Source organism: Chlamydotis macqueenii, chromosome 6 (assembly GCF_036417535.1).
Source record: "Chlamydotis macqueenii isolate bChlMac1 chromosome 6, bChlMac1.mat, whole genome shotgun sequence".
NCBI classification, from domain to species: Eukaryota; Metazoa; Chordata; class Aves; order Otidiformes; family Otididae; genus Chlamydotis; species Chlamydotis macqueenii.
Window position 1 is genome coordinate 39,001,103 of NC_141561.1, and position 16,332 is coordinate 39,017,434.

A 16,332-nucleotide genomic window follows, 5' to 3' on the forward strand; every position below is an offset into this window, starting at 1 on the left:
GTGGTAGGGAGTGGATCTGTCTTGAAAGCGCTGGGGTGACACTGTCATCAAAACAAACATTTCCCTGGCTTGCTTCCGAGATTAAAACCCTTTCTGAGCCGGTGATGCTGGTCATTGTAGCCCTCTGGATGCTGACTTGCTCACTGCAATCGCTGCGGAGGAATAAAGAGGAGAAAAAGGAAAAGAAAAGGAAGGGGGAGGAATGCAAAGCTGAACTGGTAGAGTAACCTGTGGCACTGGCAAGCGTTCATCTTCCAAGGTCAGCCCTGCTTTCATCTGGAGAGCGCCTTGCTCTTTTTAGCAGTTTTGGCTATTGCAGCCCTACCTACAAAGGACCATCTGGAAGTCTGTGCCCAACTTCAGCAGGCGTTAACATCGAGTTGCCCTGAGCCTGTGTTTGCTCGCTGGCTGCAGCGGCTCCACATTGAGCTTCCATGGGCTTCCGCATGTATTCCCAAGGCAGGGACTGGGTACAACGCTGCGCGGAGAAGTCAAAAGCCCTCAAGCTTCCCCAGGGATTTCTACCCTCCTTCAGTTGTGGGGGTTTGGGCTGGTCTGGATTTCGGGGTGCTGCTTTTTTTTTTTTTTTCCCCATCTTTTTTTTTCCTGCATGTTGCGCTCAGCTTTTGTTATATGCGTTCAAGAGCACAAGAGCGTGTTTCATTTTCCAGATTAGAAAATGCTCAGAGGTATAATCAGGTCCTTCCACAGTATTTAATTATCCATAATTAAAGGCATCTACACAAAGCACTGGATTTTCAAAGACTATTCTTGTGTTACATTGCTAATGAATTAAGTAATTAATTGGCATTGAAAAAATACAATAGGAAACATCAATCTTTTAAAGTAAAGCATTTTAAAGGCATTTTATAAAATCATTAACTTGTGTCAGGTCAGTAGCTGTTGTAATGTCTAAATCCCCCTTCTGGCTTTAAAAGAATATCTAAAGGACAAAATGAACGCTGGAAAAACGAGGTAGAGAATACCTGCTAAGGAGCGTGGAAACACTCAGAAATGGGGAATTCCATTTGGAGGTAGCTGTCCATCACTTTGCCGCTTGGTGCCGCAGTTCCTTCCACCCGCCAGTAAGATCTGAAACAATTTCCAGTCACATTTGAGAACACAGTTTGCAGCCCCAAACCTGTCATGTTCCTGCAAGTTTTGTTAAAAACAGTTGTGTGCTGGGTTTAGTGTCTGTGCCTCAGTTTCCCCTGCGCGCTTCCCTGCCCCACGGGGATGCTGTGATGATAACGGGCTCCCGGATGTGAGCCGTTTGGATACTGCGGTGCCAGCGAGACCAGAGGGTGAGCAATAGTTTTATCCTGTAATTAAGTAATAAAAACAGACCGACAGAAGGAGGGATAACGAAGCATTCTGAAAATTTGAGGGGGAGGGATGCTGAGCCACATATACTCAACCGTAAATTTACCCAGCCTTTCATCATTCCTAGCTGCTACCTTACAGTGCAAAACAGCTACCCTGTCCTGGCACGTCAGCGTAATATCGCATGGCATCTGCTGGAGTGTAAAAGCCCACACGGATTGGGGTAATGCATTTTGTAGTGGCACCCAGGATTATTAGCGAAGGAAAGGACGATCCTTTCCCATTTTATGATTTCATTAAATGCAACTATTCACATGCAAAACCAGCACCGCTCATTTTCTTTTTATTAGCAAGCTGACTCTGTGCATGGCACCGTCAGAAAGCACCGTGTAAATGCCATGGATACCATTAAATGCAGGTAGCATGATGGGTGCTCGGAAGAGCAAAATCTAGGGACAAAATGTGGAATAAAGCTGCTTCTGCAGCTGTTGGAGAAATCAGGGCAGGTCCCAGCAGAAGGGTCTAGGGGCCTGCTTATTCCAGGAGCGCCAACCTCTGCGCGTCTTACCTGTCCGTCAGACCAAGGTGTGCCTGTCCTTGCAGCGGTTTGCTCTCCCCGCGTGCGCCCTCGAGGTCACATCCATCCTGTCCACGCCTTCCTTCGCCTCCTGCTTCATCAGGAGCTGCAGATCTCAGCACGGCAGCACTCTGTCTTGTGTAACAGCAAGCTTCCCGGTTGCTTGGGGTGGAGTCGGAGGAGAGATGTTTTCTCGAGTTTCCTTTTCCCTGACCCAGGCAGGTAATTAAATTCCCCAAACAAATTAAGAAATTACGTTTCTGCCATTGTGGTTATTCCCTGTCTCTGGGTAATCGGTTGTTTATATGGATTTGCACAGAAGTAGGAGCTCTGCCACTGCATCCCAGCCTGAAGGTTGGGGTGGGATTATAATTCAGCAAATTTATAAGGATGGAAAAAGGGTAAATCCAAAAGCTGGTGCCACTTAGCTCAGTGAAATACCCTTCAGAAAAGTGCATCCTTCATCTGGAAGGGGAACCTGTAGTGACTGTCTTAGACTTTCAGCTTTTACACATGTATATGTTCACTCACCTTTCATTTGGGTCTTGTCCACGCATGGCCAGTTGTTTCTGTGTCCATCATCGTGGAGGCCAGGAGCTTGGGGAGCGGTGGTGAAGACAGGAGGATGGGAATGGTGGTGAAGACAGCAGGAGATGGGCTTGCTGTGTCACACAAAGCGTGAAAATTGGGTTCTGCTCAAAACATGCAGCAGAAAACCCAGCAACTCAAACACGAGAGTTTTTGAGAGCAGAAAGGAATGGTTTCAGCAGCAGCTCGCCTCTTACATGAAAAGTTTTTGCTTTGCTTTAAAGTTCCATTTCTAACACAATTCCACGTTCAAAACCTTTGTCGGAAAAATCTGTTGCCAGGTGGGGAAAAAAAAATGGGACCATGCTGATGCTCTCAAAGCGCCACGTTTCATCTCATGCCGGTGGAAAGGCATTGTTCTACCAGTTGACATGGTCCCACGGTCATCTGCATTGCGATGAAGCTCTATTTTTCAGACAGGAGCTGGAGGTTTGTCCCATGCGTGTGGTTTCGCGCAGCTAAATAAACCTGTCTTTGCGTTGGCAAGGGGTTCGCGCAGAGGTTTACTCATACCAGCAGGCAACCAGTGCCATGACTAATGGGCATGGTGGTGCGGCTGTCATCATGCGTTAACCACGGTAGTTAGCCAACAGTGGGTTGAGTTGGGTTTTCAGTAGACTGCGCTTCTAAATGCACAGCTCAGATAAATGTATAGTAATCCTGGTTCTTCCCCCCGCCCCCAGCCCCCTCGTTTTGCAATTTTTTTCCTCCTATTTATACAAAATTAGCACAGTCACAGTTTCCACTTCATTTGTGACTGATCTGAAATAAAACCGCCTCATAAAACATCATGCACAGCTGTAGTGACCAAGTTAGATTCAATTCTGGCTTTATATTGAGCTGACGTGCAGCCAGCTCTCTTCCATACATCATCTGTGACTGCAGTTAAGGATAAAATACTGTTTTAATTCTTACACCAAATGCAGGGGTTTTTTTTCCGAAGAAAAGAGACATAAAAATGTTAAAACGGGCTATAAAAATCATTAAATTTTCACACCGAGCACAGCCAAGAGGTGAATAAGTTGGCTAAAAGCTCAAAAGACCCCCGAGAAAAAAATCCCGGTTGTTATTCTTTTGTTGTTAACCTTCGCCTTTGGATGGAGATACCCAGGCGGGGAGCAGAGGCCTGGGACTTTGGCAGCTCTGAGGGCTATTTTACCACTTCCTTCCCTAGATGAGGCTTTCCCCTCACGTCTGCATGGATGAAGAGCGGTTGCTGCTTGCTGGAGCTGCTTGTCTTTGCTGGTGTCCAGGGACGCTGCCCTGGGAGGTGCCCCAGCACCATGTCAGTGGCCTTGATGAAGTTTCCGGCCCAGTTTGCTGTTCTGCATCTCAGTTCCTTTCTTGGTGACCTGGGAAATACCAGCTATGAGGGCATGATCTCATGGACTGAGCCTGTCCCGTGGCGCACGTCGTCCCGTGGACCCGAGCTGGCAAGGGGAAGGCAGCAGAAATGCGGTGACACATTCTGTGTAAACACCCTCTGGATAGATATTTCTTCGCTTAAAGGCTCAGTCTCTGGAGGATCCAGCTTTTCCTCTCTCTGGCTGTTGATTTTACCGATAACATTGTTAGCGGATGTGGTATTTTAATGGTAGTTTTATTAATTGATTTCTTTTCAATTAACCTATTTGATACCAGCTCCAAAAAAAAAAAACCCACCTCACCTTATTTGCTGTGTTTGAACCATTAAAAGGATTAACATGCCTTCAGCACTGGTGGAGTTCATTTAGGGAAACATCTATTTAGACAACTTTTTAAAAGCCTGTTACATACCCGAAAGGTTATCATGACCTGGGAGCAGCTTTCATTGCCTGCAATTAAAACCTACTTACATTTTCTTAAAAATCTATGGTGTCCTCCCAAAGCTTTATGCTGTCTGCAAAGAGATTTTTTTAAGAGCTAATCCTTTTCATTTGGTCAGGTAAATGTTGAAACACGCATTTTTCACTGAATAGATGGTTATTGCCGTCTTTGAGGTGTTGCTGTTTTCCTTCTTCAGCCTTGAACGTACCCAGTAAAAATCTGATTGGAAAAAGCTGATTTACACGCACGGTATCTGCCTGTGCCAGGCCAAGCGCCTTGCCTGTGTGATTTTTTTTTTTTACTGTAAGCTAAACTTTTCAGTGCTGATTAAGGTATTTGCACACATAGATCCGTTTAAAATGAAGAGGAATTTGGTGCGCAAATCCCATAGGTGACTTTCAAAATGCCAACCTGCTTTTTATGTTAAAAGGTGGAGGGGACACCTTATAGTAAAGGCGAGGGCTGCAGCCCTGCGATTTGCAGAGCGGGTAAATGATTATGAAGTTGCTACTAGCTATTAATTTGTGGTGCAGCAATGCCTAGCGCTGCTGGTCAACAGCCTGTAACCCACCACTGGCTTAGACAGTAAAATACTGGGTAGAACACTGGAACAGGTTGCCCAGAGAGGTGGTGGATGCCCCATCCCTGGAAACGTTCAAGGCCAGGTTGGTCGGGGCTCTGAGCGACCTGCTCTGGTTGGAGATGTCCCTGCTCCTTGCAGGGGGGTTGGACTGGATGGGCTTTGAAGGTGCCTTCCAACCCAAACCATCCTGTGATTCTATGATTCTAAAAGGGGGAAACGATGGCTCTGCCCAGGGATGGGCAGGTTGGAAGTGACCATCAACCTTGGGCTGGGTGCCCCATCGTCGTGCCCATCCCATGTGCCTGGCAGATGAAGAGGGAAGCAGGGCTGCAATTTTCAGCTGGTGCTTTTTAACTGTCAGCGAGCCGCTGTCTTCATTTAACTCGCTGAGTGATAACCTCAGGTCTGTCCGCACAGCTCAGCGCTGGTAGACATCACCTCTCCTAAAGAGACGGATTTTAAATTGCACCCATAGATCTTCCTTGCACCAAAACATCCCTGCTCCAGTATTTAGTGATGCCTGAAGTTATGTCTCCACATCAAATTAAGTAACTGTGCTATCAATAAGGAGGAGTAATGCGCTGTATTCCCTTCTGGATGGCTCCCTGTCCCTCATTTGTTTGCTGCTCCCGATGAAGATGAATAACCAGCTATCAGTAATTTTCTAACCGCAGTGCAAGGCAGCGAGGATTCGATCAGTCTGTGTCATTGGGATCAGGCCGTAACTTAGGGAACTGCAGTGGGTCCCCTGCACTCATTTGACTCCGAGGCAGCAGATGCTTGGGGTTGTCTGAGGGAAGCCCGGATGATGTGAACACCTCTGCGTGGGGAGAGCCAGAAGGTGCTGTGGGGCCACCAGGACATCCCCGTCCCTATGGGCTGGCTGGGATCTGCAGATATGTTTGATCTGATTTATCGTGCTGGCTTCGTCACTGCCAAAAGTTAGCGGAAAGGCTCCCATTGCCCGGAATTTAGCTTTTCAGCTCGGTGTCGCCTTTTTAATGCTCTAGTTTTCATGATGTAGGGCTTGCTTCGAGTGAGCAACTTGGATTTAGATTGGAGGATACTGCAGATATATATATATTTTTTTTTAATGCAGAGATTAAATAACTTTTAGGCATCTTCAGGCACCCAGCAGTGTGAATTACGGCTGGAAAAACCTCTCATGCAAACAGGCAGTTCTTGAGCAGGGCTGTTAGCATCTTCTTGTGAGGAGTGAAATATGCAGGAAAGATGGAAAAGGGCTGCAAATCAGCTTCGGAGGAGATTAATTCTGTGGAAAGCCCATGGATGGCTAGGAGATACCACCAGTTGACTCCAGGGAGCTTTTAGCCAGAGCCAGGGGGTTTGTTCACAAAAGAAAATAAAATGCTCTAACTTTGCAACATTTTAGACACCAGAGTGAAATTGGGGGCATTTGTTGGAGATGCCATCTCTCCATGGGTGACTGGACAAGGCAGCACAGGAAGAGTGAACCTTCCCTTCCACCTCGGGGTCACCTCGAGGAGGTGACGCTTGGTACCACAGCTAAGAGCTGTCATAGCTAAGAGCTGTCATCGTGCGATACTCTGCCTAGAAGTGGAAACATCCCAGGCAGAAGGTGGCATGCTCTCACACCTCCTCCCCGAAGCTTTCCGTGCCTGCCTTGGATTTTGTCCCTCGAGTCACGGGGGAGGACGGGACGAAAATTGCAGTGATTTCATCCTGGCATCCGCTCGCTTGTGGGCCTGTTGCCAAAAAGGAGCACTGCTTTTGCCTTCCTCCCCCATTTGCCACCCGCCCCGTTGCGAGACGGAGCCCCCTCGCCTGCCAGATGGCGACACCGCCTTTCTGGCAGCTGCCGCACTGGGTAGGGCTTCATCATCCCCGCGGGATGCGATTGCCATCCAACAGGTCTGTGGCGGCGTGGCGGGGGATTAGCAGATGACGGCTTGTTTGTGCTGGTGACCAGCTTTCACCTACCCACGCTGAAAATATTGACGTACTCCAAGTGTGCAGTGCTTCCAAGCTGAGATGTGCAGCCGATTAACATTTGGGGTGGCAGATGGTTCTGCAAAGTGTTTTGGTTACAGGGGCGAGGACTGACACCTCCGGCATCCCCCACCTACCCACCATAGGGATTTTTAATTTGCCGCGCTGAGGCTGATGCGGTTTGGTAGACTCAGATCCCAGTCCCTCCCAAAGCTGGAGCAGCATCCAGATTTGTTGGCAGTGGTGGCCGAGGCGTTTCTGTAGTGTCTGCGTTTGGGTACAAGCAGCTTAGGGGAGCTCATCTGCTGCTGGAGAGGGTGAGCGGGCTGGAAGGAGGCTTTTCAGAGTTACTGGTGATCTGGATGGGGGCACTGACCTGAAATGGTCCCATTTCCAGCCCTGCAGCAGCCTTTGTGCAGGCTGGGTGGCGATGGTCTGAGGAGTCCAGGGGAGTATTTTCACCTGATGTATGTACTGGGGCCGTGCGAGACAAACGGATGCCCTATAATGGCTCCCTGGAAACACTCAAGGCCAGGTTGGACGGGGCTCTGAGCAATCTGATCTGGTTGGAGATGTCCCTGCTCCTTGCAGGGGTGGGGGGTTGGACTGGAGAGGCTTTGAAGGTGCCTTCCAACCCAAACTGTGCCGTGATTCTGTGGTAATCTGCAAAGAGCTGTGTCCTCCATAGCCTGGGGGACATGACCATCACCTCCAGGAGCGGAGAGGAGGCAGAGCCACAGCGTTCTCCCTTCCCTCCTGCCACCACCAAGAAGCAACTGGCTGCAGAGCAGGGAATAGCCCTGCATGTTACCAGGGTGTAAACTGAACCCCACGTGCCACGGTCACGGCAGCCCTGTTTCCAGTGCACCCTCGGGCTTCAAGCTGGGACCTTTGGCTTTAGCCTCCTTCTAACACAAAAGAGCTCCGGGGTTGTTATCATTTGGTGGAGTTTTCAGCCTCCCCTGCAGAGCATCACCAAATTTAATTTTCAATAAGGCAAAGCTCAGCATCGGCAGCTGACTTCTTTATGTCTCACCTCCAGCTTCACCCGCTGCCTTGTCCGTCCCCTGGGGAGAGGGGGAGCAGGCAATTTCGGTACCAAGCAGTGAAAACAAGACGACTTCCCTCCTCAACTCGTTAATTAAAGCCGCAAGTTGAGGGCTTTACTTGCAGTCTGAAGTGATCACATAAATAGTGTTGACAAAGCCAAATGAACATTTGAAAAGATCCTGCAGGCTCAGCACAGAGGAAATGTCTTAACCTCCAGAAACGGGGCCGTCATTAAAAACACAACACTGTTTTTCCTTCCCTCTGAGCACAGAGTTGATCCTGGACGTGGAAAAAAGTCCCAAGGTGCAGGCAGCAGGCAATTTCTGCCCTCTGCACCAAAGCCTGGGGATCACTTGTATTTCTGCTGTGTTTTGCCTCTTTCTCTGTCGGGGAGTTGTCCACAAGCATCTTGTCTGGGTTTTGGGGTGTAATCCCCACCTGATCATTGTTTTGCAAGTGATGATGGGAGTGCCGGACACCAGCTCTGGACACCTTACGGCTTATGACGTGGGATGGTCATAGTCAAGACTATGAGATAACCTGTTTTGTGGAGACATGCAAAGAAAAATCCGCCATCCCACTGAGAAGACACCTGGCCATGTTCACCAGAAACGGCTCCCCCAGTTTGGCACACCTTGCCAGCAGTAAATTCCCATGCCCAATTGCATTTGTGGTCGAGCTACAGAAGCAAAGTCCTCAAGACTCATTCAGCTGAACACAGGGATGTTTTCAGGCTGTATCCATTCCTAAATACTGTCAGGAAACACTGCCGTCTTCTGCTTATCCCTTGCAACTTTAATTGTGGGGCACATCAAGCGGGAGCCTGAGGGATGGCTGGCTAAATTGAGTTGCTGTTTAGCAGCGAGCTGACAACGTTATCCGTTGACTGAATAAGCTCAATTCTCTCGGAGTCAGCCTTAGTATTTCCTGAAGGGATGGCTCTTAAAGGAGTGGTGGGAGACACGGGATTATCATCAGAAAATATTTAAGGGGAAAATACTGCTCCTTGCTGAAAGCGGACGTTGTACCATGAGAAGTTCCAGTGAAGGCGATGAGCGTTGTCTGGTAGAAGATGCTGTTCAGGGCAAAGCTGAATATCACAGATGGCCTGAAGTGGTTTGTGCTTCCTCACGGTGCTTAACATTTTATTTCTTTTTATTGCTTCTTTGCACACACAAAGCTAAATTCAGAGCTGCTGTAAGCTACGGGCAAAGCCGTTGAGTGCAGTAAAACCCACCCAAGAAGTGACTGGGAGCAGCATGCAGCCCACAGCCCCCAGCAGCCGGGCTGGTGTTCAGCACCAAGCATCAGCATGACACCATATGCTCTTGGTGTTGGAGAGCATCAAACCTCATGCCTCTGCTATTTCCAGCTTTTACTCGGCGTCCGTGCGGGGTGCTCTTAAATTCACACGTTTTCCTCCACATGCCCAAGGTGCTGTGGTGGGAGCCGTGCAGAAGATGCAGTTTGCTTGGGTTTGCTTGGGTAGCATTGCACAATGTAGCATGCGTGCGTTAATGCCCACCCGTGGGCTGAGCTGGATTCCCTCCGTTCAGCAGCACAACGTGGGTCCTCAGCCAGGTAGCTTTGCAAAACCTGCCATCACTCTTCCCAAACAACAAGTCATACATGATTTTTCTACATCAAAACAGCATCTGAATGTCCCTCATGAATCTCCATGAAAAGCTTCACAGTCCTTCTGGCAAACAGCCTGGAGTGCTGTGGTCGTTTATGAGTATTAATTGCGTTAAGCAATGCAAATATCACAATTACGTTGTCTGTGGGAGCAGCAGTGTCCCTGAGTGAAGAAAAGAGGGTGGTTGCTGTCCTGTTTTCTTCGCAGCTGTGGTTTAAGATGCTTTTCCAAAGACCAGGATGACAGCCATTGCCCAAAGCAGCTTCTTGTTCTTACTGCTGTTATCATGAGTAGCTTTCTTGATGTGCTTGACATGTCATCAAATGTTTCTGAACAGCGTCTTCCTTTGAATAATAATAAAAAAACCCCTGTTGCTGTGCTGTTCTGTCGCATTCTTTGTGATTTTTTTTTTTTTTTTTAATTTTTTTTTTTTTAACATCAGTTTGGCAGATCCTGGGCTCAGCCTGCTCCTCTGAGCAGCACAAAGCCGTGATGGGAAAAGCTCAGGATAGTCCCCAGCAGCGTGGGGTTGGAGCACTCAGCTTTTCAAATGTTGGGAGGTTGATCTAAGGGAGGGGGGGAAAAAAATGTTGGAGAACTTAAAGGAGTCCAGTTAGCTCTGCTGCAGAGTGAAAGAACTTTGGCCTCAGGAGCTGCAGCTCCTCTAAGGCTCATCGCAGAGCCACGTAGCATCCCCAGGTGCTGTCTCCAGCAATGTGATACGTGTCGGCTCTATAAAAACCTGAGGTCACTGGAAAACTCCCCCGTGGCTGTGCCATTGCATAGAAAAATGCCACCTGGGGCTTATTTTCAACTCAATTTAGCAGTGCAGCGGCCCTCTCTGAGTGCGTCTTTCTCGTGCCTCAGCCACGGGTGCGGTGCTCACTGCCTCCCATTTTGGACAAACAGGATTCACTTTTCCAGGATAAAGGTGGGAGAGGTTTAGATGGGGAGAAAAAAAGGGGCTGGCTGACAGCAGCTGTGCTGGAAAATTGGATTTCAGTGATTCCAAACAGTGGGAATTTAAGTCAATTTAACAGAAATGGAGTGTGTAAATTTTGCCTTCCGTTAGAAATCCATATTTTTATGGGGCAGGGACAGCAGAGAGGGAGTGAGGATGCAAAAAAATTGCTTCATGCAGCTTGCTGTGGTGTGCGAAAGAAAACATTTCACTCTGGCAATGCAGAGGTGGCTATTTTGAGAGAGTGCTGGAAGGAAAAAAACCAAAAACAAAAACATCCAGAGCAGTGGTAGTGTTGGCCTAAATTAAAAGTACTAAGGTCTGACAGAAGAGATGGATGTCCCAAAACAGCAACAAAACATCTCATAGGAGAGCAGATGTCAGCAGAGTCCAAAGCCAGGTTTTAATCCATTTTGCTAAAAGCCTAGAAAAAGGAAAACAAACCCACTTGCTGTATTTTTTCTCGTGATTCAGCCTGTGAATACAGCTCCTTCCTTAGGTGTGCTCAGGTGATGTTCAGCCAGCCAGCCCAGGGACGCTCGGTGCTGCTTCAGCGAGGGCTGGTTTGGCTGTCCCCTGATGTTCCTCCCAGTCTTCAGTCTGTACAGTTCATCCAAAATAGGCACAATTTTTCCTCTTCCCTTCACCCAGCCTCTTTGGGGAGGGGGGTGGCAGCATCCCAGGGATTTTCCTTTAGTCACAGAGGCACTTGCCAGGTCCTTCCTGGCTCGATGGATGCCAGAGATCAGAGGGGCAGATTATTAGTGTTTTAATTACTGTTTTGCAGAGCTGCCCTATGTCCTTGGCTGGGACAGGGAAGTTGCTGCTGTGGTGCTGTCCCCAAAATGAGTTATGGTCTCTCTGCTGGGGACCTCAAAGGCACGGGCGATGCTTTTAGTACATCCCCCCTCATTTCGCCATGGTATTTGCTTTCTGCTTCTCAGCTCTGGGATAGGGACATTAATGAGGGGTGGTTAATGAGTATTCTTTTTCCAAATGACCCCCCCCCCCCCGGGGAAGCTCAGGAGGGAGAAGGGTCCTCGGGTTGCCGGGAGGAAGAGGAAGGGCAGAAGGGCAGCTGTGGCCATGATGGAGCAGCTACGGGATGGAGAGACAAGCAGGATGTGAAGGAAAAAAAGCTTTTCCCCAGTTTGCAGTCCCCATCAGCCAGTCCCAAATCACTCACCCTCGTCTGACAATGACCCTGAGCCCCGTTGAGCTGTGCTCTACCCCTGCACCGTTTCGATGCAGACAAAACCCTACAGAGAGGGTGCAGGGTGCCCAAACCCGGGCCGGGTGGCGGAGACTGGCCTACCTGTGAGGGAGAAAACACGCCAACTCCTGTCGTCGCCAGGCTCCCACATATTTTCAGCCACATCGAATGGGCTGGTGGTGCTGTAAATCCACAGTCTGCGTTTGGAGATGCCTGTGGGTGTCATGGCAGTATTGGCTTCTCAAATGAGATGAGTAACAGGCAGGGCAACAAGAGAGAAAACAATCTTCCCTTTTCCTTGCCACTCTAATCTCTGGAGGAAGCTCTTTGTTTAAATTGTAATGAAAAGCAGTTTTTGCTCTGGGAGCACGCAGCAGGCTGTTGTGTGGAGGCTGCCCATCCTGGGCACCTCTGACATCGGCAGGCAACCAGAGCATCCTGTTAAAGAAAGAGAGACAGGCACTTACTTCAGCTTTAAATAGATCCAGGTACAGTGATTGGCATTTTCGTTGTGTTTGAGCCCCAGACATTTAATGGCAGCAAATGAGTAGACCTGATGGCAAAGCCCCCGCTGGGTATCATCACACAACACCACCCAGCAGACCTGATGAAGCCAAGAACTCAAATCTGTGATGAAGAGCACAGGCAGCAGCGCACAGGGACCAAAAAGCCAAGGGAAGATGTGACAACTCAGTGGTTTGCAGGAAAAATACTGCAGCAGGGATCGTAGCCTTTCCAACCAGGAATGTGTCTTCCGGAGAGACGTCAGTCTTGGAAATATTTTTTTTTCATGCATAAAAAAAACCCCACATACAGTATATATGTGTGCATATGTAGAATTTGGCTGTTCTGTATTGCTTCGTGTCCTTGGCTGATAACTCCTGGGTTTGACGTTCTTTGCACCATGGATGACTGAAGTTGGAGGGGACGTTTGGAGGTTGTGCAGCCCAAAGCGCAGCTCAGAGCAGACTTAAAACATCCCCATGCCTGGTGCACTGCTCCTCAACTGCCCACGGACCAGCATAGCCTGAACTCTAGTTCAACAAGCAATGGCGAAGGAGGAGGCATCATCTCCCTATCACAGAGACACAGACCTTCCCAGCGCCACAGCTAGCCTTCCCAAGTCCTGCCCATGGAATGAAGCAGCAGCCCTGGGGTACTGCTTTGGGGGTCACCCCAAATTCTGGTACAGGAGCCATCAGAGGCAGCTTTCTCAGGCCCTTCTGCTGTGGCTTCACTGTTGAGCTGACCTGCCTTTGAAGAGGCCTTTGATAAAGATGAGGGGGCTTAACCACAAACATGCAGGCACCATTTGGCTCAGCAGTGACCTGAATTGCCTACGTCTGGTTAAGCCCTGCCTTGTCAAACCCATGGCCTGTTGAGCTTAAATGTGGGGTCCTGGGTAGCATCTTAAGTCAGGGTGCTAATAAATCAGCGAGATGAAGTGACTAGTTCTTTGCGACTATAAAATGTGAGACCCTGGCATAGGGCTGGCTACAGCTCAGCCTATTTCCAGCTGCAGAGGGACCTATTTTCACTGTCTAACAAACAGACTTAAGCCTTATTTTAAGCACCAGGAGCTTGCCTGTGATTTCATGTCCATACACGCACTCATCTTTCGAATGCGCCTTGTGCACTGGAGGCATAGATTAATACCAGTGGCCACACAAGCAGGTGACATTTGGGAGCAGCATTTGAGCCACGAGACACTTTTAAAATGTCTTTATGCTTCCCTGATGCCACAAATTTGACTTATTTTTGTTAATATGATGCTATAAATCATTTATGGTTAATAGCCCTGAGCTGGTGGAGGCTGGTCTGTGTCCTGATGCTTGTCCTCATGGTCTTGTCCATCCTGTAGCCAAATTTTAGGAGAAAGAGATACTAAATCAGTGGGCAACTGAGTAGGAAAAGCATGGATGGGGCATCTGGTGCCATTTATACAAGTGGTTGAGTACAGAAACAGGAGAAGGAAAGTTTCAAGGCCTTTTTTTTTTCCTTTAGTGCCTGAGGGCAGCCTAAAAAATGAGACAAGTGATGGACGTGGGGCAAAGGCTTGGCACCGAGCAGGCTGGGAGCATCGCTGCTGATCGCAGCAGCGGCGACACTGCAGCCGGAGCACAGCGAGGTGCTGGGGCTGAGCGCCTGCCTGCTCCGAGGTGCTTATGGCAGAGCTGCTACACCCTATTTAAAAACAAACAAGTATTTATTTCACTTACTTACTCCTGTGTGTTTTTTGCAGGTCCAAACTGCTTTGCAGGAACCACGATAATCCCCGCCGGCATTGAAGTGAAGGTGGACGACTGCAACATCTGCCACTGCCACAACGGGGACTGGTGGAAGCCAGCGCAGTGCTCCAAGCGCGAGTGCCAGGGCAAGCAGGCTCTGTAGCGGCAACCCCCCCCCCAGCCAGCGGCACCGCTGGCCAAACAACTCGCCGATGACGAAGGAACGGCTTCGACGCTGCACATGCGTCCGATCTCCCGCCAGCTGCAACAGGGTCACCAGCAAAACCTGCAAGGGTTTCACACAAGCAGAGATTTGTACTCGCGGGGAAGGGTCTCCCCTTTCCCCCCCTCCTCCTGCTCTTCTCTCGCTTTACACACTATGTAACCGGTATCTAGGTATCTACTCTGCTTTTGTAACTATCAGTGCTTGGTAGGGGTGCAGTGGTCAGATTTGGGGAGGAAAAAAGCAAAATCTGCCCCACGCAAGTTCTTGGACTGGTGACGCCTCCGAGATGCTGATCGATTCAGCAAGCTCACTTTCTACAATGTGGATCGTGGGGTTTCTCACCTTTATTTATTTAAGGGTTTTTTTTGCTATTGTGATCTATTTTTTTTTTTTTTAAAGCCTCTTCCTAAGCTGGGGTCATTGGGGCAATACAGCTATGAGTGAAGCAAAGGATCATTTTTATCGTGTCTATAAGGGGGGGCCAGTAAGGACAGGAGAGAGGTAGAAATTAAAAGGGGAGGAGGGGGTTAAAAAAAAAACAACCCCAACTATAATGTAACCTACAGAAGGACTGAGATAGATGCACAGGTCCCCCAAGACACAAGTGTATCTGTGTTACATTTTTCTCCACTGCGTGGGGACAATAAAGTTGAAGACACCTACACCGTCACCATGACCTTGATGGGAGCATGAGCCAACACCAGCTGCGCAGGCAGGTGGGACAGCAAGCCAGAAATGTTGGAAAGGCACCAAGAAAGCAGCGTCTCTGTGTGCTGCCCGGATGGGGCATCGGTGGTGGAGCAGAGGGAAGAGGGTCCCACCTGTGCCATGGCTCGGCGGGCTCTTAGTCTCCGCTTGCTCCATCCTTGCCTTGCTCCACCCATGTTTTGCCAGCACCAAGGCTGCTCTTGTTGAAGCCAAGGGCATCGCTTTATTGGCTTCAGCGACAGCAGGACTGCAAGTTAAAATTAAAGTATTTGATCCCTCCCTTCTGCCCGTCGCCCTTAGGGAGGTTTCCAGAAACATCCCATCACTGTGCCAGTGCTAAACCAGCTCAGCTGGTGGGTAGGACCCTTTGCAGTAGCAGCAGGGAGCTGCCCTGGCTCACCCCAAGTCCCAGGAGCAAGTTCGGTGCACGGTGGGCCAGGAGATGGGCTGGCCATGTCCATGGGAATTGGCTCTGGGTGAAAGGTCTGCCAGGAGTAGAGGTCCCTGTGGTCCCTGCCAGCAGCTTCCGTCGCTCGAAGGAAGGGACCCCTTTGGGCTTTTTGGCACCTCTTGCTTTCTCAGGCTGCAGCTTCCAAGCGACACTGTGAGAGAAAAGCCACCGATGTAATTTCCCTGCTCTGCCCTGCCCAGGTGAGCGCAGGAGCCTTTCCCATCACTGCCCGTGCTTGGTTTGCTGCTTTTTGGTCACGGCCATTCGGGTGCTTATTTGGCTCAGACTTCAGTCCAGCACCTGCTCTTAACAGTGACAGCAGCAAATCCTCCTTCCAGCATCCTCCACCGAAGCAGGTCAGCATGGTTGGTCTCTGTTTATGCACACTGTTGCCTTTGTATATTTTTATTTCTTTTCTGTTTGTTTGTTTTTTTGGGGTTTTTTTTGCATTTTACCGGAGGGCAGAGGGTAGGACGAGCACTAGCACAGTGATTGCTGTATTTTGGCTGAGCGTTGACTTCCGACGAGTTGAACTGGTTCCATTAAAGAAGTCATCGCCACATTTCTTTGTAAGCTGTTGCCTGTCAATGACTATCCGGTTTCCAAATTTTCAAACAATAGTGTGCCTGAAACTAGTGAGAAAACAAAAAAATATTCTGTAAAAAATGGGGGGGGGGAGTCTAGAAACAATATTTGATGTGTAAAAAACTATATTATTAAAAAATTATTTTGTTAAATATAAAGTGTGTGAACCAGCAAAAAAAAAAAAAACAAACCCAAATTAGATATTTGTGGTGTATTTTACTCTGCTGATCATCATCCCCTCCAGCTCTCAGTTCCCCAACCCATCCCTCGCTCCAGCCCCTGACTCTGCAGTGTTGGTGGGAGTGCAGCTGGGGTGGGAGGCGCGGGCTCGGAGCCTGGAAATGGCAGTGAAAGTCCTACGGATGGGAGCAGTCGTACATGGAGCTCCCCAGCAGTAAACAGTAAAAGTCAGCTTTGCTTTGTCAC

General features: G+C 49.0%; 1 protein-coding gene across 2 annotated transcripts in view; it reads left to right on the forward strand.

Annotated features, from left to right (window-relative positions):
• The window catches only part of VWC2L (von Willebrand factor C domain containing 2 like), a 50,748-nt gene extending 34,659 nt beyond the window's left edge, over positions 1 to 16,089 (forward strand). For both annotated transcript variants that reach the window (XM_086751037.1, XM_086751036.1), the window contains exon 4: positions 13,951 to 16,089. In XM_086751037.1, the coding sequence (XP_086607163.1) occupies positions 13,951 to 14,099 (149 nt within the window). In that variant the 3' untranslated portion in view covers positions 14,100 to 16,089. The remainder of the gene's footprint in view (positions 1 to 13,950) is intronic.
• Positions 16,090 to 16,332: the final 243 nt, after the last annotated feature.